This window comes from Oncorhynchus clarkii, chromosome 17 (assembly GCF_045791955.1).
Source record: "Oncorhynchus clarkii lewisi isolate Uvic-CL-2024 chromosome 17, UVic_Ocla_1.0, whole genome shotgun sequence".
Lineage (NCBI taxonomy): Eukaryota > Metazoa > Chordata > Actinopteri > Salmoniformes > Salmonidae > Oncorhynchus > Oncorhynchus clarkii.
The window spans coordinates 11,766,780-11,791,149 of NC_092163.1; the positions used below are offsets into that span (position 1 = coordinate 11,766,780).

Consider the following 24,370-nt stretch of genomic DNA (forward strand, 5'->3'; position numbering starts at 1 on the left):
GGTGCCTTCCTATCGGCGAAACTGATTTATCCTAAAAGGAAAACAAGAGCAGAACTCAATTTAGGATTTTAACACACCTTCCACAACCCATTAAAGTCATAGTGTATCATAAATCAATTCCAGCTATGGAATTGAAGAAATCAATTTCTGATACCGAGCGCTCATTGAAGAGCTACGGCTCTGTATCGGAAACGGAATGGACAAAAGACAAAGGTGAGCGTCATTCATTGCAAAGTAACGTTTTGGCCTGTTATAGTGGTTATTGCTCTGTGCAGAATAAAGCATGTGGTTTCAGATAGGGGATGTTGCGTTGCAAAACAACACCCGTTAATTGCAATGAGTCCGTGCATCTTTATTGTTGCCTGAATGTCATTCCCAGTGCCTTGAAAATGGACTGGAGACATCTCCATGCATGAGCGTTGCTTTCAATGCATTTTGGAGGTGCATTTGACCAGTTATTCACTGATAATAACCATATCATTACTATTTGAGAAGATCTTTCTCATTTACAATAGCTTACCCACTGTATTAACAGTATATATTACAATAGCACAAAGGAGAGGAGCCTCGAAATGTATACACGTATGTAATGCCTCATATCTACTAGCCTATTTCCATAACACTAAAGAAGGACTGACATCTGCCCCAGCTCTTCACTTTCAGCTGACTGTACATTCCAAAGTTGTCTGACTGGGTCTTTGGCCTAATGTATTGAACTGCACCCCTTCCAGTCGATGGATGCAGCAGGGTAGAACAAGCTAGAAGCCTACCTGCCGGGCTGTGAGTGTGTGAGTCAATACCAGCATCACCAGCACTGATACAAGCAAGAAGGATGATATAAACAAACTGTAGACAGGCAAGAGATTTTCATCCTTCTCGTTTTCATCCTTTTTTTTAATCAGTAAGATATCAATGCATTATAGTTTAATGTTTCAATAATGTTGTTTATATGACATGCCGTGTTCATTGTTCTTAATTTTACTGGTATCTATTTGTGATATTATGGGTAGGCTAGGCTAGTGCCACGAAGCTGTCATCAGAACAGTATGATATATGTCTAATAATACAGACCTAAAGAGGGTCATGGGGGGGTAAACAAAGGTCAGAGGTGAGAGGTCAGAGGTCAGGATTGACATAGTCCTAACAAGAGGTCATATTGTGTGCTTTATGTAACCAGAGATCCACAGCAGAGAATCCTGTCATGAGTCAGCCTCACACACCTACGGGGTTAAGTTCAATATTCACTTGACTTATACTGGTAGTTATGTTTCACTGTCTATTTTGTGTAGGGCTGTCTGTGTGACATCTGTATAGGCCTAACTGCGAGTGAGTGTTATGAGTGAGTGTTTATCTGCATTCAGATGCTCACAATGTCTTCCTGTGCTATTTGACCATAACAGCCTGAATCAAACTTTCAACAGAAATCAGCCCATTGGATCTTGGAATAATATATTATTTGAGTGTCCTCTTCATTAGTTCCATTGTTAGAATAGGAATGAAAAAGAGAGACGAGAGGAGAGTGGGGTGCAGAAAGTCCGAGATGAATTCTTCAGCTCATGAATATGAATAGAATAAGACTGCATCTATTTTTAGAGATAGACTCTCAATTCCCCCCCCCCCCCCCCCCTCCCCCACACACACACACAGACATACACACACACACCTATTCATCATTCCCTTCCCCTGGTTCCTCCTTGTGTGTTACAACTTTCAACTTCCATCTGTGTTGGGAGATGCATAGCTGGATACTAAAACACAGTGGGGAACATTACAATTAACACAGTACTTCTGGGCCCTGTTCATTAGGAGGAAAGCAGTCTGGAACAGGGAGGGACTACCAGACTTTGTACAATAAGAAAAGCTCATGTTCGTTTTCCATTACAAACCCTTTTTTTTAAAAATCCATTGCATGCCCGAATGAACATAACCCTGAAGTGGCTGCTACGCAGATCATATTCACATTACAGCTCTGCTTCTCCTCATCAAGCAGACATCTGTCCACCCTCCTCCTTCTGTCAAGGCTCTCATTATGCTGATCAGTTGATTGATTAACAGATGTTCAGGCTATTTATTAGGCAGCTTGTTTTAATGCAATTAGTTTGATTACATTGGGTTAATAACTAGCTTGGCTCTGCCAGTGATGCCAGTGAAGCTACGTTGATAGGGAAGCCTGGTATTTCTTCTAATAGTGACTGTGGGGACTGGGGAGGATAATGATGCTGTTACTGTATGGATTTAGAGCTGGATTCAATCCGCATCGTGGAAGATCTGCATTAAAACGTCAAGGTATTTTCCGATTGAGCCGACATATGCAGCGTTTTACCACGAACGCGGGAACATTGCCTTTAAATTCCAGCTATACGGCGGGTCTTCCGTGATACTTCAGCGATTTAATATTATTTTGGCTTTTGCTTTTCGATACAGTGCTGTCTGTAGGCCACACTGTGTCTGTTTCCCTGTAGTAGGTTTAGCACAATTCTTACTTTGTCTTTCAATGCTGCCTTCCATGGTGCCCACACTAGCATACCACGAAGAATGCATGCCCAATACATTGCTTCATACTAATTGGTATGGTGCTGTGTGTGTTGGAACAGAGCCTCAGCCTTCCATACTTAACATTTACCATGTATCCAGGAGTTTATCGGAAGACCCCCATGAGCAATATCTTCTTCCTCTCTAATCCTGCTGATGGCTGAATGTGGACTACTGAGTACGGGAGTGTGTGCTGACTGAGTGTGTACTGCGTTAAGATAACTTCCTCGGCTCAGAGCAGTCGGCAGTTTAGATCCTAGTGTGTGTTATTCATTACAGACCTGGCTCTCTGCCATCATAATGGGCCAGTCAGGATTTTGTGTGGCTCGGTCCTATTGACAGTCAGCAGCAAATTGTGTGTGTGTGTCTTTGTGTGAGGTAGAAAGAGTAGCAGGGGAGAGAAAGGTAGAAAGAAGAGGGGGAGAGGGAAAGGGAGAGAAAGATAGAGCAGTGAGGGGTAGAGAGAGAGAGAGAGCGAGAGAATCCACTTGGTATGAATCCTCCACAGTTTACCACACTGTGTTATTGACTGCAGAGACAACTATGTGGGTATCAGCATTGTTTTCATGCTGCGGTTACCACAGCAGGGAAAACACAGGGCCGCTACTTTTTATTCAAGGACTCGACGTCAAGCTAAGCATTGAGTCTCATCAGCTATGAACAGTCACAGGATGCAATTTCGATTCTTGTTACATTTGTCTTAGACAAAAACAGTGACTCAAACGAATGTCAAAATCTCATCCAGGCAAAGAAAAACAATAGAGGGACAAAATTGAGGTGACATCATTTTTTGTTAGTTATTTCCAAGATTTGTAACGCCACTACTTTCCCTTTTGTCGATTGTCTTTAAGAGTCCTGCCTCCACATTAGCACCTTGTAAAGGTCTCTGGATGGATAGCTTTGCCAGTAATTGGTTGAGGAGTCACAGAACAGTCAGTTCACCATTCTGGACTCGTAGCCTGTCTCTCTCCATAGAGAAAATCTGTCTGGAAGGCCTGTCTCCCAGCAGTACTGCACAGTACGTCCTTCTAACCCTGAGTGAAATATTTAGATCCTGCCTAGTGGGGGATGGGAGGCTATAGTTTACAATGGATGTCCAAGGTGTGACAGAGGGTAGGTGGTTGCCCCCTAGGCCTATGCCACAGGAGGTTGGTGGAACCTTAATTGGGGAGGACGGGCTCGTGGTAATGACTGGAGCGGAATCAGTGGAATGGTATCAAATACATCAAACACATGGATTCCAGATGTTTAAAGCCATTCCAATTCCATAGTTCCGGCTGTCATTATGAGCCGTTCTCCCTACAGCAGCCTCCTGTGACCTATGCACTCTATCTGACAATGGTAGCGTGATGATTGTTCTGCGGCTTAGTGCTATTGACTGAAATATGTGTTTATTAAATCAGGTTGCTTTCTTGCTGACATAGGTTACACATTGGAGAAGCCTAGGATTATTGTTAGTAGTGTGTTCAGTTGGTTGACATTGGGATTGCGATGATCATTCAGTTGCTTATGCTGGCTTCACGTGCTGGTGGAAAATGGGAAGTCGTAAGTCTGACATGATTGTGTTGAAGTGATTTTGAAGTCGGAACAATTCTTTAACCAATAAGATTTTAGCTAGCTAACATTGCTAATAATAAAGTTAGTTAGCTTATTTAACATTGACAATATGGTGAAACTAACTACATTCTCCATATTGATAAGGTTGTAATTGTCAAAAACAGATTTGTTGCCATCTTTTGGTTCAAAGGGTGAAAGGTTGTGGTGAAACGTCACAACTCAGCAAACAACATTTTCTCCAAGTTTCCCACTTGGAGGGTTATTAAAGTGAAATTTCCCATTAGGAGCTCCAACACCAATAGCACTTGAACGCTGCATTAGTGACTAGCAATATAGGTTTATTATTCCATCAGTTTGCATTTCTATTGGCTTCACTGTGTTCGGTCTTTGATTGCTATTGGTTTAATAGGTGGCTTTGTGAGGTCATTGGCCCCGGCTAAGGGTGTATTAGTCCAATCAGTGAAGAGTTACTCCAGGTCATTGATCTATGTCAGTACCAGTATCAGATTTCTCTCATCTCTTTGGCTTGAGGCCCTTCCCACTGACTGCATCCCAAATGGCTTTCTATTCGCTATATAATGCACTAAATGGGGAATAGGCTGCCTTTTGGGACACAACCACTGCCTTCAAGACATCAACCCTTCAGCCCTTCCAAAGCCTCACTAATACTCAGAGTCAATGACTCCTTCCATTATGTATTTTTATGCTCTTGATTCAGCGAGCGTCACACCAGAGTGCCTGAGCATCTGGCATCGAATTTAAGGTGGTCAGCTACTTCTTTCTTAGTCATCAGCCATTTTACTAGAACCTTTTCTATTCCTTTTAGGTGGGTACTGTGAGACACAATGACACATACCTTAGCTATCATCTGGACTGAGTCAGACTTGAAAAAGACAGCTCAAAAGCAACACTGATTTTCGTTTAGTCAAGAGAGAAATTCCTGGTGTCATTTACATTTCAGATCATTTACTATGCGTATCTTGTCCCTTGACTTACTCGAGCGTCACTTTCATAATTAGGACGTTGGATGGAGCAGGGAGTAGTGTTGTATTACTGTAAAATAAATCTGCCAAACAAGCCTTGGGCATTGTACTGGATAAAGGGAGGGGAATAATAGGCAAGGCTAGACAGTAATGCAGTAATGCTTGGCAGGACCATGTCCATTGTGATTCCATGTACTGCTCTTTAAGTCAGAGGAAGGAGGGAATAATAGGCAAGGCTAGACAGTAAAGCAGTAATGCTTGGCAGGACCATGTCCATTGTGATTCCATGTACTGTTCTTTAAGTCAGAGGAAGGAGGGAATAGGTCTCCTCTTCAGACTATTTGATGGTGGCAACAATAGAATAGGCCCTTTGGTTCTGAAGTCCAGAAGTTGGTATTGTATTGGTATTTTATGAATGATCTATTGAAATATTTAAGACCAAAATATTTAGAAATCTCCCTCCCGTTGTGTTAGAATGTTGTAACTCACAATAGTGTTAAAGCACAAAGTTCCCTCTCTCCCTCCAGGTCAGTCAGATGTGTCCATGGCGGAGAGCATCATGTCTCCAGATGAGATTGAAGTGGAGATGGCTCGCATCCAGCGCCTCAGGGAGGTGCTGGTGAGGAGGGAGTCCGAACTGCGCTTTATGTGAGTACTGTACAGAGACCATCAACACCACGATAAAATAATTACAGACTGAGGCTTTAATCAATCAATCAATCAAATGTATTTATAAAGTCCTTCTTACATCATCTGATGTCACAAAAGGCTGTACAGAAACCCAGCCTAAAACCCCAAACAGCAAGCAATGCAGGTGTAGAAGCACGGTGGCTAGGAAAAACTCCCTAGAAAGGCCAAAACCTAGGAAGAAACCTAGAACCAGGTTATGATGGGTGGCCAGTCATCTTCTGGCTGTGCCGGGTGGAGATTATAACGGAACATGGCCAAGATGTTCAAATGTTCATAGATGACCAGCAGGGTCAAATAATAATAATAACAGTGGTTGTAGAGGGTGCAACAGGTCAGAACCTCAGGAGTAAATGTCAGTGTGCTTTTCATCGCCGATCCTTCAGAGTATCTCTACCGCTCCTGCTGTCTCTAGAGAGTTGAAAACAGCAGGTCTGGGACAGGTAGCACGTCCGGTGAATAGGTCAGGGTTCCATAGCCGCAGGCAGAACAGTTGAAACTGGAGCAGCAGTACGACCAGGTGGACTAGGGACAGCAAGGAGCCATCAAGCCAGGTATGGTCCTAGGGCTCATGTCCTCAGAGAGAGCGAGAAAGAAATAAAGAAAGAAAGACAGAGAGAGCATACTTAAATTCACACAGGACACCGGATAAGACAGGAGAAATATTCTAGATTTAACAGACTGACCCTAGCCCCCCTGACACATAAACTATTGCAGCATAAATACTGGAGGCTGAGACAGGAGGGGTCGGGAGACACGAAGACGTGTTGGATTTGAATAATAGAGAAGCTCATTGGAATAGATACATTGAATTTCCATTTTCTTCCAAGTGGGGTGGGCGAATGTATTATGTACAGTAAAGAGAGTACGTAGACTCTTTGGGACCCTTGAAAAATAATGACACCCATACACATAAGCCTAATAGGTTTATACTGTGTATCCTGATGATAATGATATTATCCTGATGTAGACGTAGTAAAGCCGTATTTCTGACACTGTGAATAATCAGTTAACTTGATTGCCAGCCTGCTCCATGCCAGTACAGAAAGGAGTTGGCTAAAGCAGAAACAGAATGGCATCCATGCTATTACAGTGCCTTCAGAAAGTATACACACTTTCTCCACATTTTGTTGTGTTCCAGCCTGAATTTAAAATGTATTACATTTGTCACTGGCCCACTCACAATACTCCCATAATGTCAAATTAAGAAAATATTAAAAGTTGAAATATGTTCAACCCCTTTGTCGTGCCAAGCCTACACAAGTTCAGCAGTTAAACAAGTCATATAATACGTGGCATGGACTCACTCTTTGTGCAATAATAGTGTTTAACATGATTTTTGAATAACTACCTCATCACTGTACCCCACACATACAGATAATTGTAAGGTCCCTCAGTCGAGCACTTGAATTTCAAACACATATCCAAAATATGCATCCTGTTTGCAACAAGATACTGCAAAAAAATGTGGCAAAACAATGAACTTTTCTCCTGAATACAGTGTTATGTTTGGGGCAAATCCAATACAACACATGAAAGAGTACCACTCTCCATATTTTCAAGCATAGTGGTGGCTGCATCATGCTATGGGTATGCTTGTAATCGTTAAGGACTGGGGATTTTTCAGGACAAAAAATAAACTAAATGGAGCTAAGCACAGGCAACATCTTAGTGGAAAACCTGGTTAACTCTGCTTTCCACCAGACACTGAGATGAATTGACCCTTCAGCAGGACAATAACGTAAAACACAAGGCCACTTTGACATTACAGAGTATTTTGTGTAGATTGATTTAAATCCCTGTTAATCCCACTTTGTAACAACAAAATGTGGAAAAAGTCAAGGGGTGTGAATACTTTCCAAAGGCACTGTATATTCCCATTCATATCGTATATGACAATTCATTATACTTACATATAATAATAATGATGATAATAATGATAATAATAATGTATTGCATTTTTAAAGCGCTTTTCATTATACTGAATATTCTTAAAGTGCATAAAAAAAATATAAAATACAAATAGAAGGAAAAAAATGGACACGGCTAGACAGGGCAACTGACACAAAGAACCCAGCTGATGCTATAAAAGACAAGGAGCTAGGTCCCGGGGGCGTGGAGGAGCAGTCTATCGCTTGACCTGAGGGTGCGCGTAGGGTTATGGAGGGAGAGCAGTTCTTTGCCATGAATACACTGGAAAGTCAGCAGAAGGGTTTTGAATTCAATCCGGAATGAGACAGCTAGTGCATAGATGCCAGGATGGGGGAGATGTGATGGTGTTTCCTCACATCAGGATCCTGGCAGTGCTGTTCTGGACGTATTGGAGCTTCTGAGGACTCCTGTCAGGGATCCCGATGAAGAGAATAATCTCCAGAGGAGATAAAGGCATGGATCAGCTTCCCTGCGTCAGACTGAGTGAGGGTGGGACGGAGTTTGGCAATGTACTTTAGGTGATAGAATAACACTTTACACACTCGTCTGATGTGGCTGTCAAAGGTCAGAGAGGAATCAAGATCTACACAGTCGTCTGATGTGGCTGAAAAAGGTCAGGGAGGAATCAAGATTTACACAGTCGTCTGATGTGACTGTCAAAGGTCAGGAAGGAATCAAGCTGTACAGGCAGATTGGAATCTGAGGGGGAGAGAGGAGCGTTCTGTCCTGCAATGATGAGGTGTGTTAACGGTGAGTGCTGGACCTGGTGGGGGGTGCCAAGAAGTAGGGCCTCAGTTTTGCTGCTGTTCAGTTGAAGGAAGTTTTGCTTCATTCGTGCCCTTATCTGCTCACGGCAGGTGTTCAGACGGTCACTTGCATCAGAGTGACATGGGGCCATTTTTAGATACAGCTGGGTGTCATCAGCATAGCACTGCAATGTGATTCCATGCCGGATGATGACATGACTAAGGGGGACCATGTACAGGACAAACAGGATGGGTCCAAGAACAGATCCTTGTGGGACACCACAATACTCATACTCAGTCCTGTCTGATAGGTAGGAGTGGAACCAGCTCAGAGCTGATCCAGACAGTCCGATGGTGTCCCGGGAGGCGTTCCAGGAGGATGGGGTGGTTGACAGTGTCAAACACTGCTCTCAAGTCCAGGACGATCAGGAGAAAGGGGGAGCCTGCAGCCAGGTCGTTGGTGACCTTATTGGTCTTGTCACGGGGTCAGGTGACCAGATGATCAGAAGTTCATGCTTGATTTTCAGGGGATCTTGGACCACCATATTGTGTCGCTATTGAGTTATAAACATTGAGAAAATATACAGTGAAATGTTTTGGTGTGATGGAAAATACGATCAATAGAAACTGGAAAGAGATCGGTGGGAAGTGTGGCTTAATTAGCTTGGATGGCTTCATCAGTGAACAGTGATGCCAATACCTCCAGCTATGTGTGACTCAGACACACACACACACACACACACACACACACACACACACACACACACATTCTGTAGCAGATGGAGTGGCAGAGTGCAAAGCCTGCTGGAAGCACCGTTGGGGTCTAGTGAGTGGGTAAACACAAGGCAGATAGGGGATAGTGAGGAGGAGAGAAAAAGATGTTGAGGTTGAGAGACAGGAACAAGTGAGTGGGTGAGAAATTACAGGTGGTCGAAAGAGCAGAGTGAGAAGAGGCTGAAGAATGGGAACGGGAGAAAGAGGGAACTACAGGAGGCGGAGAGAGATGAAGGGAGGTAGGGAGGATAGTAGGGAGAGGGATGGAGGAAGAGGAGGAAGAGAGGGAGATGAAGAAGAGGGACAGGTAGAGAGTGGAGGAGGCAGAGGGGGAGGTGAGTGATGAAGGGAGGGATGGAGTGAGAGGAGACAGGAGGAACGGGGAGAGAGAGATGGAGGGAGGAGGAGGAATGAGAGGTGTTGGGAGCTGGTGGATGAGTCATCAGTCTGATTTACAACAGAGAGACTTAAATCCCTGGTTGCTGTCACAGCGCTGCAGAGAAAGGTAGGGATGGATGGAGGGAGGGAAAGGAGGGGAGGAGAGGAAGAGAGAGATGAATGGGAGGGGGAGGAGAGGGAGAGAGGGAGGGGGCATAGAAGAGAGGGGAAAGAGAGAGTGAAAGATGGAGGGAGGGAGTGATGGAGGGGAGAGGGAAGGATGGAGGGATGGAGGGGAAGGAGTGGAAAGAGAGAGAAGGAGAGATGGAGGGAGGGGAGATGAAGAACAAGGGATGGAGGGAGGAAGGGGAGGAGAACAGAGGGGGATGACATGACAGAGAGGTAACAGTAGGGTCCTCAGGGTGGGTCTTCAGGACCAGAGGATCTGGTAGAGGAGTGATTCATTCAACACTTTTCATCTGCCTACACTCTTCCCTAAGGGGAGTGTAACTTTATATATTTCCCCCTATAGCTTTTATATGTGGATGTTTGCTTTATCTTTTATATTACTGTAAAACACTATTTTTATAAGATATCTGTCATTATGACTGCACAGTGTGTTTATGATGTACTGGGCCGCATTGATATATAGTAGGGCATTTTTATGTTAGGAAATGGATAGAGTGGATAGCGGGCCCCATACCTTTCAAATCCTATCCCCTTTCCCCTAGCTCATAGATCTGAAATAAATAGATGAATGCAAATTATGTCAATAGGCCTCCAATAGCCAGCTCACTTGGAAGAACCAAAATGGAACAGGGCCAGAGAGTCACACTGTGCTTTACCCTTCCTAACTGGAATGAATGTTGTTGTCTTTTCAAGGGCGGACGACATCCAGCTCTGCAAAGACATCATGAGTCTGAAACAGGAGCTGAGGAAGGTGGTAACTGTACCAGGTAACTAACAGCAACAAATAGAGACAATCACAACAGTTCCACTGCCCACAGCTATCCTACCAAATAACAGGCAGAAAAATGTACCATATATTAACCATATATCAGAGGTATATATTTTTAAGCAACAAGGCACAAGGGGTGTGGTATAAGGCCAATATACCATGGCTAAGGGCTGTTCTTAGGTGCGACTCAACATGGATTGCCTGGATACAGCCCTTAGCAGTCGCATATTGGCCATATACCACAAACACCCGAGGTGCCTTATTGCTATTATAATAAGGATTGGACCCTTTTTTTATTTTTAATTTCACCTAAAATTACATACAAATCTAACTGCCTGTAGCTGAGGACCTGAAACAAGGATATGCATATTCTTGATACCATTTGAAGGAAATACTTTGAAGTTTGTGTAAATGTGAAATTAATGTAGGAAAATATAACACATTAGATCTTGCATCTTTGAAATGCAAGAGAAAGGCCAAAATGTAATATTCCAGGTTAGGCGACTTTTGAATTTGGCCACTAGATGGCAGTAGTGTATGTGCAAAGTTTTAGACTGATTCAATGAACCATTGCATTTCTGTTCAAATTGTTGTATCAATACTGCCAAAATGTGCCTAATTGGTATATTAATATATTTTCAAGTTCATAATTGTGCACTCTCCTCAAACAATAGCATGGTATTCTTTCACTGTAATAGCTATTGTAAATTGGACAGTGCAGTTAGATTAACAAGAATTTAAGCTTTCTGGCCATATCCGATATGTCCTGGGAAATGTTCTTGTTACTTCCAACCTCATGCTAATCACGTTAGCTCAACCATTCCTGCAGGGGGAGACACTGTTCACGTAGAGGTTAACAAGATTTTAAGCTTTCTGCCCATATCAGATATGTCCTGGGAAATGTTTTTGTTACTTACAACGTCATGCTAATCACATTAGCTCAACCTCCCTGCGGACACCAATCCCGTAGAGGTTAAACTGGTTACCAACGTCATTAGAGCAGTAAAAATAAATGTTTTGTCATAACTGTGGTATACGGTCTGATATACCACGACTGTCAGCCAATCAGCATTCAGGGCTCGAACCACCCAGTTTATCAATAACCATATATCCAGGTAACTAACGGCAACACAGACTTCACAACACCTCCACTGGCTGCCCTCTCCTGTCCTATTGCCTTTCCTATCCTACCTGGGAACAGAGAGAAAAATGTACCATATAGTATTAACCATATATAACTACAGCCAAGAAATCCACTTCACCGCCCTCCCCTGTCCTATTCTACCCGGCAACATAACAGGGAGAAAAATGTGCCATACTGTCTATCCCTCTAGGAAATAGAACAAGCATATCTGGATGTATCCTCAATGTACCCTTAGCTTAGCCAAATTGCTTATGCATGCTGTAGAGCACGTGTCAAACTCATTCCACAGAGGGTCGAGTGTCTGTGGGTTTTCACTCCCCCCTTGTACTTAATTGATGAATTAAGGTCACTGAGTAGTTAGGAACTCCCCTCACCTGGTTGTCTAGGTCTGAATTAAAAGGAAAACACACCCCTGCTGTAGTGAGTATAGATCCAAAAATAGGGTAGAGGAGAAAACTGCTACTGTATGCAGCTACCGACTGCTACATGGTGAGGTGATTTGTGGGTAGGTTCACTGCGGTAAAGTAGCCGCACAATTGATTGTAACTCTCAGGGACATGGGAGAGTTATGAGGGGGGGAGGTTCTTCCCCTCAGGTAGTTTAGAGTAGGCACAGTCATAATGGCCACACAGGCACACAAACACATACACGCATAGCTAACCGTAATGGCTATATGAGCCAATGGTCCATTTCCTGAGACTGTGGCCAAAGATTATTTCAACGAATACTACTTTATTTATACTTTCCTCCACAAATGATGTTAGGTCTATTTGTGTCCACGGCTGACAGCAGATGGAGGCAAATAGCCACTACAACCTCACAACTCTACAACATCACAGTCTAGAGTTAGCTGTCTAGCCTGGTCCCAGACAGCACAAACAGATCTGGTACCAGGCTAGTTTCTCTTTTTACTTGTGAACTTGTGATGACATAGTGACTGGATCTGTATTAGTGATAATCTGGAATTGCAACAAACAAGAACAATGGAATTAATTGTTCATTAGAGCATACATAAAGCCTACATACTGTACAGATGCCATACTGATTACATAGAAGCTAAATCCAGTACATGATTCATGACCTTCATTGACATTTAGAACACCATTCACACATTCCAAATCAAATCTAATTCCTTACACCATTCTGAGTCATAATATACCATACTCTATGTATCAATATGTATGTGACCCAACAAGCTCTGTTATTACCTCAGTACAGAGAAAGGCCCTAGCCCCGCTGCTTTTCATTTTCCATTTGACATTCCGATTTCTGCATCCGTCTGTGTTCCGGGAACACTGTGACTCCAGGGAATGGCTGTACGGATCTAGTTCTACCCCGGTGGGAGAGAAAGAGCTGAGACTGCACTCCTCTCCTGCCTGGTGCCTCAGCTTTCCCACCTACTATTACTAGTCAACAACACTGCACACTGTTTTCCATCTATTGTAGTGTGTGTATGTAAGTGTGTGTGTGTGTCTCAGTCTATCACTGGGTCCCACAAGGGTGCGTGCTCAGCCCTCTCCTGTACTTCCTGTTCACCCATGACTGCGCAGCCATGCATGCCTCCAACTCAATCATCAATGCACACAAGAGAAGTGGGCTTGATTACCAACGATGACGAGACAGCCTAAAGGGAGGAGGGTGAGAGCACTCGGAATGTGGTGTCAAGAAAACAACCTCTCACTCAACATCAACAAAACAAAGGAGATGATCATGGACTTCAGGAAACAGCAGAGGGAGCATCCCCCATCCACATCAACGGGACAGTAGTGGAGAAGGTGGATAGTTTTAAGTTCCTCGGCTTACGCATCACGGACAAACTGAAATGGTCCACCCTCACAGACAGTGGGGTGAAGAAGGCGCAACAGCGCCTCTTCAACCTCAGGAGGCTGAAGAAATGTGGTTTGTCACCTAAAACCCTCACAAACTTTTACAGGTGCACAATTGAGAGCATCCTGTCGGGCTGTATCACTGCCTGGTACGGCAACTGCACCGCCCTCAATTGCAAGGCTCTCCAGAGGGTGTTGCAGTCTGCACAACGCATCACCGGGGGTAAACTACCTGCCCTCCAGGACACCTACAGCACCCGATGTCACAAAAAGGCCAAAAAGATCATCAAGGATAACAACAACCCGAGTCACTGCCTGTTCACCACGCAACCATCCAGAAGGCGAGGTCAGTACAGGTGCATCAAAGCTGGGACCGAGAGACTGAAAAACAGCTTCTATCTCAAGGCCATCAGACTGTTAAACAGTAATAACTAATACAGAGAAGCTGCTGCCTACATACAGACTCAAATCATTAGCCACTTTAATAAATGGATCACTAGTCACTTAAAAAATGCCATTTTAATAATGTTTACATATCTTACATTACTCATCTCATATGTATATACTGTATTTTATACCATTTATTGCATCTTGCCTATGCCACTCAGCCATCGCTCATCCATATATTTATATGTACACATTCCTATTCCATCCCTTTACATTTGTGTGTATTAGGTAGTTGTTGTGAAATTGTTAGATTACTCGTTAGATATTACTGCACTGTCGGAACTAGAAGCACAAGCATCTCGCTACACTCGCATTAACATCTGCTTACCATGTGTATGTGACCAATACATTTGATTTAATTTCAGTGTGAAGGTCAGGGGAATTACGTCGAAATCCTTTCCAGAGAATTGGATAGAGAGTTTATGAATATACGACTGCTTATGCAAATGAACCCATTGGGCTCTGGTCAAAAGTTTTGTCCTGTGTAGAGCACAGGGTAACATTTGAGATTAATTCAATTAATATACGACTGCTTATGCAAATTCCCCCATTCAGACAGGACATTGCATCATTGAACAGCATTTGCATATTTTGTCTCCCGATTAGTTCTCATGAATTAAACACGAGGAGGACTATTTAAGAATCTAAATATCTAGGACTCTATTCAATCCGCATCGCAGAAGTTCAGCTTTACAGCATGATTGAAATTTAAAGGCAATGTCCCGCTTTGGCAGAGACTGCATTCACGGTATCACTGCATATGTTGGCTCAACTGGAAATGACCTTTACATTTCCATCACTTGAGCTTTACAGATTGAAAAGGGTCCCTACGGTTTGTGATGTGAATCACTATTTGGTAGCATGCGCTGCCTTCCCATGAAGTTTCCTCTTCCCCTGTAGCTCAGTATCTAACAAATGTTGTATCAGTTGAGAAATGTATTTAATATAAGATAAAAATATACTTTTTAGTTTGATATAAAACATCCATCACCTTTCAAATCTAACCCACTCTCTACCTCCCCTCTATCCCCGTCCCTCTCTCCCTCTCTTCTTCCTCCAGAGAAAGAGAAGACCAAGAAACAGAGACAGTGGGAGGAGGAGTTGATCCTGAAAATCCATAAACTGGTGCAGAAGAGGGATTTCCTAGTGGACGATGCAGAGGTGGAGAGATTAAGGTAGAACTGTGGTCCGAGGGAGCTGGAGAGAGGGAGGGAGATGGAGATGGAGAGAGGGAGATGGAGGGAGAGAGCGAGGGAGATGGAGGGAGAGAGCGAGGGAGATGGAGGGAGAGAGCGAGGGAGATGGAGGGAGAGAGCGAGGGAGATGGAGGGAGAGAGCGAGGAGATGGAGGGAGAGAGCGAGGGAGATGGAGGGAGATGGAGGGAGAGAGCGAGGGAGATGGAGGGAGAGAGCGAGGGAGATGGAGGGAGAGAGCGAGGGAGATGGAGGGAGAGAGCGAGGGAGATGGAGGGAGATGGAGGGAGAGCGCGAGGGAGATGGAGGGAGAGCGCGAGGGAGATGGAGGGAGAGCGCGAGGGAGATGGAGGGAGAGCGCGAGGGAGATGGAGGGAGAGCGCGAGGGAGATGGAGGGAGAGCGCGAGGGAGATGGAGGGAGAGCGCGAGGGAGATGGAGGGAGAGCGCGAGGGAGATGGAGGGAGAGAGCGAGGGAGATGGAGGGAGAGAGCGAGGGAGATGGAGGGAGAGAGCGAGGGAGATGGAGGGAGAGAGCGAGGGAGAGAGCGAGGGAGATGGAGGGAGAGAGCGAGGGAGAGAGCGAGGGAGAGAGCGAGGGAGATGGAGGGAGAGAGCGAGGGAGAGAGCGAGGGAGAGAGCGAGGGAGATGGAGGGAGAGAGCGAGGGAGAGAGCGAGGGAGAGAGCGAGGGAGATGGAGGGAGAGAGCGAGGGAGATGGAGGGAGAGAGCGAGGGAGAGAGCGAGGGAGAGAGCGAGGGAGATGGAGGGAGAGAGCGAGGGAGAGAGCGAGGGAGAGAGCGAGGGAGATGGAGGGAGAGAGCGAGGGAGATGGAGGGAGAGAGCGAGGGAGAGAGCGAGGGAGAGAGCGAGGGAGAGAGCGAGGGAGAGAGCGAGGGAGATTGGGAGATGGAGGGAGCTGGAGAGAGGGAGATGGAGGGAGAGAGCGAGGGAGATGGAGGGAGAGAGCGAGGGAGATGGAGGGAGGGAGAGAGGGAGATTGAGGGAGGGAGAGAGGGAGATGGAGGGAGGGAGAGAGGGAGAGGGAGGGAGAGAGAGAGGGAGGGAGAGAGGGAGATGGAGGGAGGGAGAGAGGGAGATGGATGGAGGGAGGGAGAGCGCGAGGGAGAGAGAGGGAGAGCGCGAGGGAGATGGAGGGAGAGCGCGAGGGAGATGGAGGGAGAGCGCGAGGGAGATGGAGGGAGAGCGCGAGGGAGATGGAGGGAGAGCGCGAGGGAGATGGAGGGAGGGAGATGGAGGGAGAGAGCGAGGGAGAGAGCAAGGGATATGGAGGGAGAGAGCAAGGGAGATGGAGGGAGAGAGCGAGGGAGATGGAGGGAGAGAGCGAGGGAGATTGGGAGATGAGAGGGAGACAGAGGGGGGGAGCTGGAGAGAGGGAGATGGAGGGAGAGAGCGAGGGAGATGGAGGGAGGGAGATGGAGGGAGGGAGAGAGAGAGGGAGATGGAGAGAGGGAGATGGAGGGAGGGAGAGAGGGAGATGGAGGGAGAGAGGGAGATGGATGGAGGGAGGGAGAGAGCGAGGGAGATGGAGGGAGAGAGCGAGGGAGATGGAGAGAGGGAGAGCGCGAGGGAGATGGAGGGAGAGCGCGAGGGAGATGGAGGGAGGGAGATGGAGGGAGGGAGATGGAGGGAGGGAGATGGAGGGAGAGAGCGAGGGAGATGGAGGGAGAGAGCGAGGGAGATGGAGGAAGAGCGCGAGGGAGATGGAGGGAGAGCGCGAGGGAGATGGAGGGAGGGAGATGGAGGGAGAGAGCGAGGGAGATGGAGGGAGAGAGCAAGGGAGATGGAGGGAGAGAGCAAGGGAGATGGAGGGAGAGAGCGAGGGAGATTGGGAGATGGAGGGAGATGAGAGGGGGAGATGAGAGGGAGACAGAGGGAGGGAGCTGGAGAGAGGGATGGAGAGAGCTGGAGAGAGATGGAGAGAGGGAGGTGCAGGGAGGGGGCTGGAGAGAGGGAGGTGGAGGGAGGGAGCTGGAGGGAGGTAGGTGGAGGGAGGGAGCTGGAGAAAGGGAGAGAGCTGGAGAGAGGGAGGGAGCTGGAGAGAGGGAGGGAGCTGGAGAGAGGGAGGGAGGTGGAGAGAGGGAGGTGGAGAGAGGGAGGTGGAGGGAGGGAGGTGGAGAGAGGGAGGTGGAGGGAGGGAGCTGGAGAGAGGGAGGCAGCTGGGGGGAGGGAGCTGGAGAGGGGGAGGGAGCTGGAGAGAGGGAGGTGGAGGGAGGGAGCTGGAGAAAGGGAGGGAGCTGAAGAGAGGGAGGTGGAGGGAGAGAGCTGGAGAGAGGGAGGTGGAGGGAGAGAGCTGGAGAGAGGGAGATGGAGGGAGAGAGGGAGCTGGAGAGAGGGAGGTGGAGGGAGTGAGGGAGATGGAGAGAGTGAGGGAGATGGAGAGAGGGAGGTGGAGGGAGGGAGGGAGATGGAGAGAGGGAGGTGGAGGGAGAGAGCTGGAGAGAGGGAGGTGGAGGGAGAGGGAGCTGGAGAGAAGGAGGGAGATGGAGAGAGATGGAGAGAGGGAGGTGGAGGGAGAGAGCTGGAGAACGGGAGGGAGATGGAGAGAGGGAGGTGGAGGGAGGGAGGGAGGGAGGTGGAGAGAGGGAGGGAGATGTAGAGAGGGAGGGTGATGAGCGAGGGAGGGAGGGATCTGGAGAGAGGGAGGGAGGGTGATGGAGAGAAGGAGGGAGCTGGAGAGAGCGAGGGGGGAGATGGAGGGAGCTAGAGGGAGGGAGGGAGCTAGAGGAGGGAGGTGGAGGGAGGGAGGTGGAGGGAGGGAGAGAGAGGGAGGGAGATGGAGAGAGGGAGGTGGAGGGAGAATGCTGGAGAGAGGGAGGGAGCTGGAGAGAGGGAGGTGGAGGGAGCTAGAGAGAGAGGGAGGGAGATGGAGAGAGGGCGCTGGAGAGATTACGGTCTAACTGCCAGACAATCTGAGGGAGGTGTAGAGATTACGGTCTAACTGCCAGACAGTCTGAGGGAGGTGTAGAGATTATGGTCTAACTGCCAGACAGTCTGAGGGAGGTGTAGAGATTACGGTCTAACTGCCAGACAGTCTGAGGGAGGTGTAGAGATTACGGTCTAACTGCCAGACAGTCTGAGGGATGTGACACATGACCATTATCATCTTCACTTCCTCTTCTACCTAGGCTTCTATCTTGGTCCCCCTTGGTCTCTCACTTACTCCCCATCCTCTGCCTGCTATCTTGGTCCCCCTTGGTCTCTCACTTACTCCCCATCCTCTGCCTGCTATATTGGTCCCCCTTGGTCTCTCACTTACTCCCCATCCTCTGCCTGCTATCTTGGTCCCCCTTGGTCTCTCACTTACTCCCCATCCTCTGCCTGCTATCTTGGTCCCCCTTGGTCTCTCACTTACTCCCCATCCTCTGCCTGCTATCTTGGTCCCCCTTGGTCTCTCACTTACTCCCCATGCTCTGCCTGCTATCTTGGTCCCCCTTGGTCTCTCACTTACTCCCCATCCTCTGCCTGCTATATTGGTCCCCCTTGGTCTCTCACTTACTCCCCATCCTCTGCCTGCTATCTTGGTCCCCCTTGGTCTCTCACTTACTCCCCATCCTCTGCCTGCTATCTTGGTCCCCCTTGGTCTCTCACTTACTCCCCATCCTCTGCCTGCTATCTTGGTCCTCCTTTCTTTGACATGGAGATTACTTACAGACAGCTGATATGAGATCACAGTGTCATTCAGTGAATGTATGTATGGAGTATTGAGGATACTGAGAAGTAAACTGCAACGGACAGATTGCGAGACATTCTTGGAAACAAAGCTATGTGTATGGAGATTTTATGTGCTGTAAATAGTCACTAACTTTATGGAATAGGAGTATGGACACAAGGTATGTTACAGTCTGGAAAGTGACAACTGTTTAGGGGCAAATGCTTTGGTACGTACGTATGGGGGTATTCTACAGACTATGTGACGTTTTGCCATTGAGTAAGGGGTGACTGTCTGTCCGTAACCACTGACTCTAACCCATATCCTCTCTACAGGGAGCAGGAGGAGGACAAGGAGATGGCTGAGTTCCTGAGACAGAAGCTGATGCCTCTGGAGAAGCTGGCCAGAGAAGCTGCCCAAAGTGAGCAGTATCCTTCATACAAAACGCACACTAGTACACAATCAATAGTTTGTTTATGAGTCATAGACATGGTACACGTGTAGGACACAGTGCAATGAAATGCTTACAGATTCCCCCTCTTGACAACGCAACACCAACATGGTCATGGTCACAGTGGCCTTGATGAAAACACTCAAGTACGTGTTAAAAGCACACATACAGTAAAGATGTGGATATGGTGTAATACCAAGCAGATGAGTTCTGTCATCTCCAGAGTCACAGACCATGAGTGGCCCTGACTGTCATACAGTTTCACACCGGGCACACTGGCTCTGTCACATTAGGTCAAGACCGAGATAAAATCAAGAGGCAACAAGGGACAAGCCACGTAATGGAATTAATGTGATAACAGTCGATTCAAATCATATCAGAATATTGATTCTAGAACAGAGTCTTAGTTGTTATGGCGTTGATTTCATCTATTCATGGCTAGGACTTCATCGAAGATGGGAATCGTAAAGAAATGGCTGTGCCTTTTTCATTTCCGTCTAAAACCACAGAGAACGTGTCCAAATGTGCACCACTATACGAGTCTCTGGTAGGAGTGCAAAAAGTAGTGCACTGTTGGGAACAGGGTGCCCTATGACATCTCAGATTTGCCCATACTCTCTTACCCTAGATCCCCAGAAGCCCAAGAGACTCCCTGGTCCTCCGCCCAGCAAGCCATCCATCACCAAGTCCATCACCATCATCAAGGACTGCTGCGGAGCCACCCAGTGTTGTATCATGTAACCGTGGTTACAGAGGAGTTGAGGACAGTACACCCTCCCATTCACAGCACCACCCTAGTAACAACAACACAGTCACACTGTACATCTGTCACCTGACCTGGTCTCTTGGTGTCATATCACCTATCGTTACATAATTTCCTGTGATCCAGAGAACCCTGGTGCAAAATGGACGCCCATATAGGTGATAGATGGACAGGACAAGCCACATGTAAATAATGGAATAACAGAAATGTAAATGAAATATGTGGCACTATATAATGTTAAAAGGCAATTGGAAATTGAATATATGGGACCTGTACAGTATTGTAAGCAATACACCAATTTATATTGATTTAGGGACTCATTACATCCCTCAAAACATTCTTCAGAGATCAATAATGACATATATTCCTCAGATTTATAAGCACAACGTCCCATACCCAACCGCAAACGCATCATACCAAGGTTCTCTGTCCACCAGGAAATGACATCATGACTGAATTGTTATTGAAATTGTCATTTTGAATAACGGGTATTTACTGGATGCTTCCATTCCAACCCTTTAACGGAACAACTAGAACTCCTCTCAGACTTAGGACTGTATGCTTACCAGGGTGGGGTCAATTCCATTTCAATTCAGTCAATTACTTACCGAATTACCAGATTTGAAAATGAATTGATCCAACCCTGATGCTTGCTCTGGAACTGTAGATTATGAAACACTTCACTCACTGCAGTACATTTTCTATCCCTTTATTGTAAAGGTATACTTGCTATATAAAACAGTATTACCGAACACAGTTGCTATGATACCATTTACATTGGCAAGCTGCAACAATCGCATGATTGAGTTATTTTGTTTTTCTATGATGTATATTAACGTATCAATAACCAACCAGTATACACGCATTTATGTTGCTAAGACAACGTCAGCCTTACAACTGGTCATTCTTATCTTCACCAAAACATACTGGTAGTTATTACCATGGTATCACTACAATATTACTCATGATAAGTATAGCAAAGGAAAACAATTAGCGCCATACTACGAGTCTTGCAATTTCTACAGCAAAACAAGAGGTGAATGCAATTCTTTATTTGTACCTGCCTTTGTTAAGACTCTGGAAAATAGAGTGTTTGTTGGAATCTGTTTGTAGAAGATTAGGGAGTCCTGTTCAACAAGGTGACCCTCTACTTCAGAATATTGTCCTCTAACCCCACGCCTCCCTTTGGGTAGATCTCGGAAGTATTTTCCTTGACTCATCAAGTCCTTCTCCTTGCTTCCATCGGAGGTTTTGAGAAGCAAAGAATTGAGGAAAACACTGAGACCCATCCCTGAACTTTGTTCTGTAGTATATTAGTGATGCTTTAATGTCCAAATAGAACATTATGCATAAAATGAGCCGAAATTACCTGTACATATACAGTACCAGTCAAAAGTTTGGACACACCTACTCAACAGGTTGTTTTTTTTTCTTCTATTTTCTACACTGTAGAATAATAGCGAAGACATCAAACCTATGACATAACACATATGGAATCATGTAGTAACCAAAACAAGTGTTAAATCAAAATACACTGCTCAATTAGCAAGACACCTCCAATAAAGGGGTGGTTCTGCAGGTGGTGACCACAGACCACTTCTCAGTTCCTATGCTTCCTGGCTGATGTTTTGGTCACTTTTGAATGCTGGCAGTGCTTTCACTCTAGTGGTAGCATGAGACGGAGTCTACAACCCACACAAGTGGCTCAGGTAGTGCAGCTCATCCAGGATGGCACATCAATGCGAGCTGTGGCAAGAAGGTTTGCTGTGTCTGTCAGCATAGTGTCCAGAGCATGGAGGCGCTACCAGGAGACAGGCCAGTACATCAGGAGACGTGGAGAAGGCCGTAGGAGGGCAACAAGCCAGCAGCAGGACCGCTACCTCCGCCTTTGTGCAAGGAGGAGCAGGAGGAGCACTGCCAGAGCCCTGCAAAATGACCTCCAGCAGGCCACAAATGTGCATGTGTCTGCTCAAACGGTCAGAAACAGACTCCATGAGGAGTCCTGCACAGGTGCAGGACTTTTGGCATTTTCCAGAGAACACTATGCTCTGTGCTCTTCACAAATGAAAGCAGGTTCACACTGAGCACGTGACAGACGTGACAGTCTGGAAGCGCCGTGGAGAACGTTCTGCTACCTGCAACATCCTCCAGCATGACCGGTTTGGCGGTGGGTCAGTCATGGTGTGGGGTGGCATTTCTTTGGGGGTCCGCACAGCCCTCCATGTGCTCGCCAGAGGTAGTCTGACTGCCATTAGGTACCGAGATGAGATCCTCAGACCCCTTGTGAGACCATATGCTGGTGCGGTTGGCCCTGGGTTCCTCCTAATGCAAGACAATGCTAGACCTCATGTGGCTGGAGTGTGTCAGCAGTTCCTGCAAGAGGAAGGCATTGATGCTATGGACTGGCCCGCCCGTTCCTCAGACCTGAATCCAATTGAGCACATCTGGGCCATCATGTCTCGCTCCATCCACCAACGCCACGTTGCACCACAGACTGTCCAGGAGTTGGCGGATGCTTTAGTCCAGGTCTGGGAGGAGATCCCTCAGGAGACCATCCGCCACCTCATCAGGAGCATGCCCAGGCGTTGAGGGGAGGTCATACAGGCACGTGGAGGCCACACACACACTACTGAGCCTCATTTTGACTTGTTTTAAGGACATTACATCAAAGTTGGATCAGCCTGTAGTGTGGTTTTCCACTTTAATTTTGAGTGTGACTCCAAATCCAGACCTCCATGGGTTGATAAATTTGATTTCCATTGATAATTTGTGGGATTTTGTTGTCAGCACATTCAACTACGTAAAGAAAAAAGAATATTTCATTCATTCAGATCTAGGATGTGTTATTTTAGTGTTCCCTTTATTTTTTTGAGCAGTGTATATTTTATAGTTGATATTCTTCATGGTTGCCACCCTTTGTCTTGACAGCTTTGCACATGCTAGGCATTCTCTCAACCAGCTTCATGAGGTTGTCACCTGGAATGTATTTCAATTAACAGGTGTGCCTTGTTAAAAGATAATTTGTGGAATTTCTTTCCTTCTTAATGCGTTTGAGCCAATCTCTTGTGCTGTGACAAGGTAGGGGTGGTATACAGAAGATAGCCCTATTTGGTGAAAGACCAAGTCCATATTATGCCAAGAACAGCTCAAATAAGCAAAGAGAAACAACAGTCCATCGTTACTTTAAGACATTAAGCTCAGTCAATGCGAATGAATGAAATGATGAAACTGTCTCTCATGAGGACCGCCACGGGAAAGGAAGACCCAGAGTTCGAGTTACCAGCCTCAGAAATTGCAGCCAGAAATAAATGCTTCACAGGAGTTAAAGTAAGACACATCTCAACATCAACTGTTAAGAGGAGACTGCGTGAATCAGGCCTTCATGGTCGAATTGCTGCAAAGAAATCACTACTAAAGGACACCAATAATAAAGAAGAGACTTGCTTGGGCCAAGAAACACAAGCAATGGACATAAGACCAGAGGAAATCAGTCCTTTGGTCCGTTGAGTCCAAATTTGAGATATTTGGTTCCAACTCGCCATGTCTTTGTGAGACGCAGAGTAGGTGAACAGATGATCTCTGCATCTGTGGTTCCCACCATGAAGCATGGAGGAGTTGGTGTGATGTTGTTTTGCTGGTGACACTGGCAGTGATTTATTTAGAATTCAAGGCACACAACCAGCATGGCTACCAGAGCATTCTGCAGCGCTACACCATCCCATCTGGTTTGCACTTAGTGGAACTATCATTTGTTTTTCAACAACCAAAAACACACCTCCAGGCTGTGTAAGGGCCTTTTGACCAAGGAGAATGGAGTGCTGCATCAGATGACCTGGCCTTCACAATCACCTGACCGCAACCCAATTGAGTTTGACCATAAAGAAAAAGCAGCCAACAAGTGCTCAGCATATGTAGGAACTCTTTCAAGACTGTTGGAAAAGCATTCCTAACGAAGCTGGTTGAGAGAATGCCAAGAGTGTGCAAAGCTGTCATCAAGGCAACGGGTGGCTACTTTGAAGAATCTAAAATATATTTTGATTTGTTTAACACTTTTTTGGGTACTACATGATTCCATGTGTGTTATTTCATAGTTTTGATGTCTTCACTGTGATTCTACAATGTAGAAAATAGTAAAAATAAAGAAAAACCCTTGAATGTGTAGATGTGTCCAAACTTTTGACTGGTACTGTATTTAAATAAAAAGGCATCTTTCAGGAATTCACTGGTTTTCCAAGTCTTAGTTTTAGTAACATTGCTAAATTACCAGCTAGCAAACCATAACACCCATTGCACTTACTGTCACTTTCAGCAAGTAAAAAATATAAC

General features: G+C 46.1%; 1 protein-coding gene across 1 annotated transcript; it reads left to right on the forward strand.

The window, feature by feature from the left end:
• Positions 1 to 24,202, forward strand: LOC139370274 (bMERB domain-containing protein 1-like). Its single transcript, XM_071109650.1, has 6 exons — positions 1 to 213; positions 5,600 to 5,720; positions 10,472 to 10,545; positions 15,025 to 15,139; positions 19,166 to 19,251; positions 19,910 to 24,202. Exons 1-6 carry the CDS (start codon positions 126 to 128, stop codon positions 20,020 to 20,022), a joined length of 597 nt encoding a protein of 198 aa, XP_070965751.1. The 5' UTR covers positions 1 to 125; the 3' UTR covers positions 20,023 to 24,202.
• Positions 24,203 to 24,370: the final 168 nt, after the last annotated feature.

Bases quoted from the DNA above. Each gene is read 5' to 3' on its own strand.
- LOC139370274 (XM_071109650.1), top strand. From the start codon at position 126: ATGGAATTGAAGAAATCAATTTCTGATACCGAGCGCTCATTGAAGAGC. The intron at 214-5,599 runs GTGAGCGTCATT...CTCTCCCTCCAG, and splicing joins GGAATGGACAAAAGACAAAG to GTCAGTCAGATGTGTCCATG. The intron at 5,721-10,471 runs GTGAGTACTGTA...TGTCTTTTCAAG, and splicing joins GAGTCCGAACTGCGCTTTAT to GGCGGACGACATCCAGCTCT.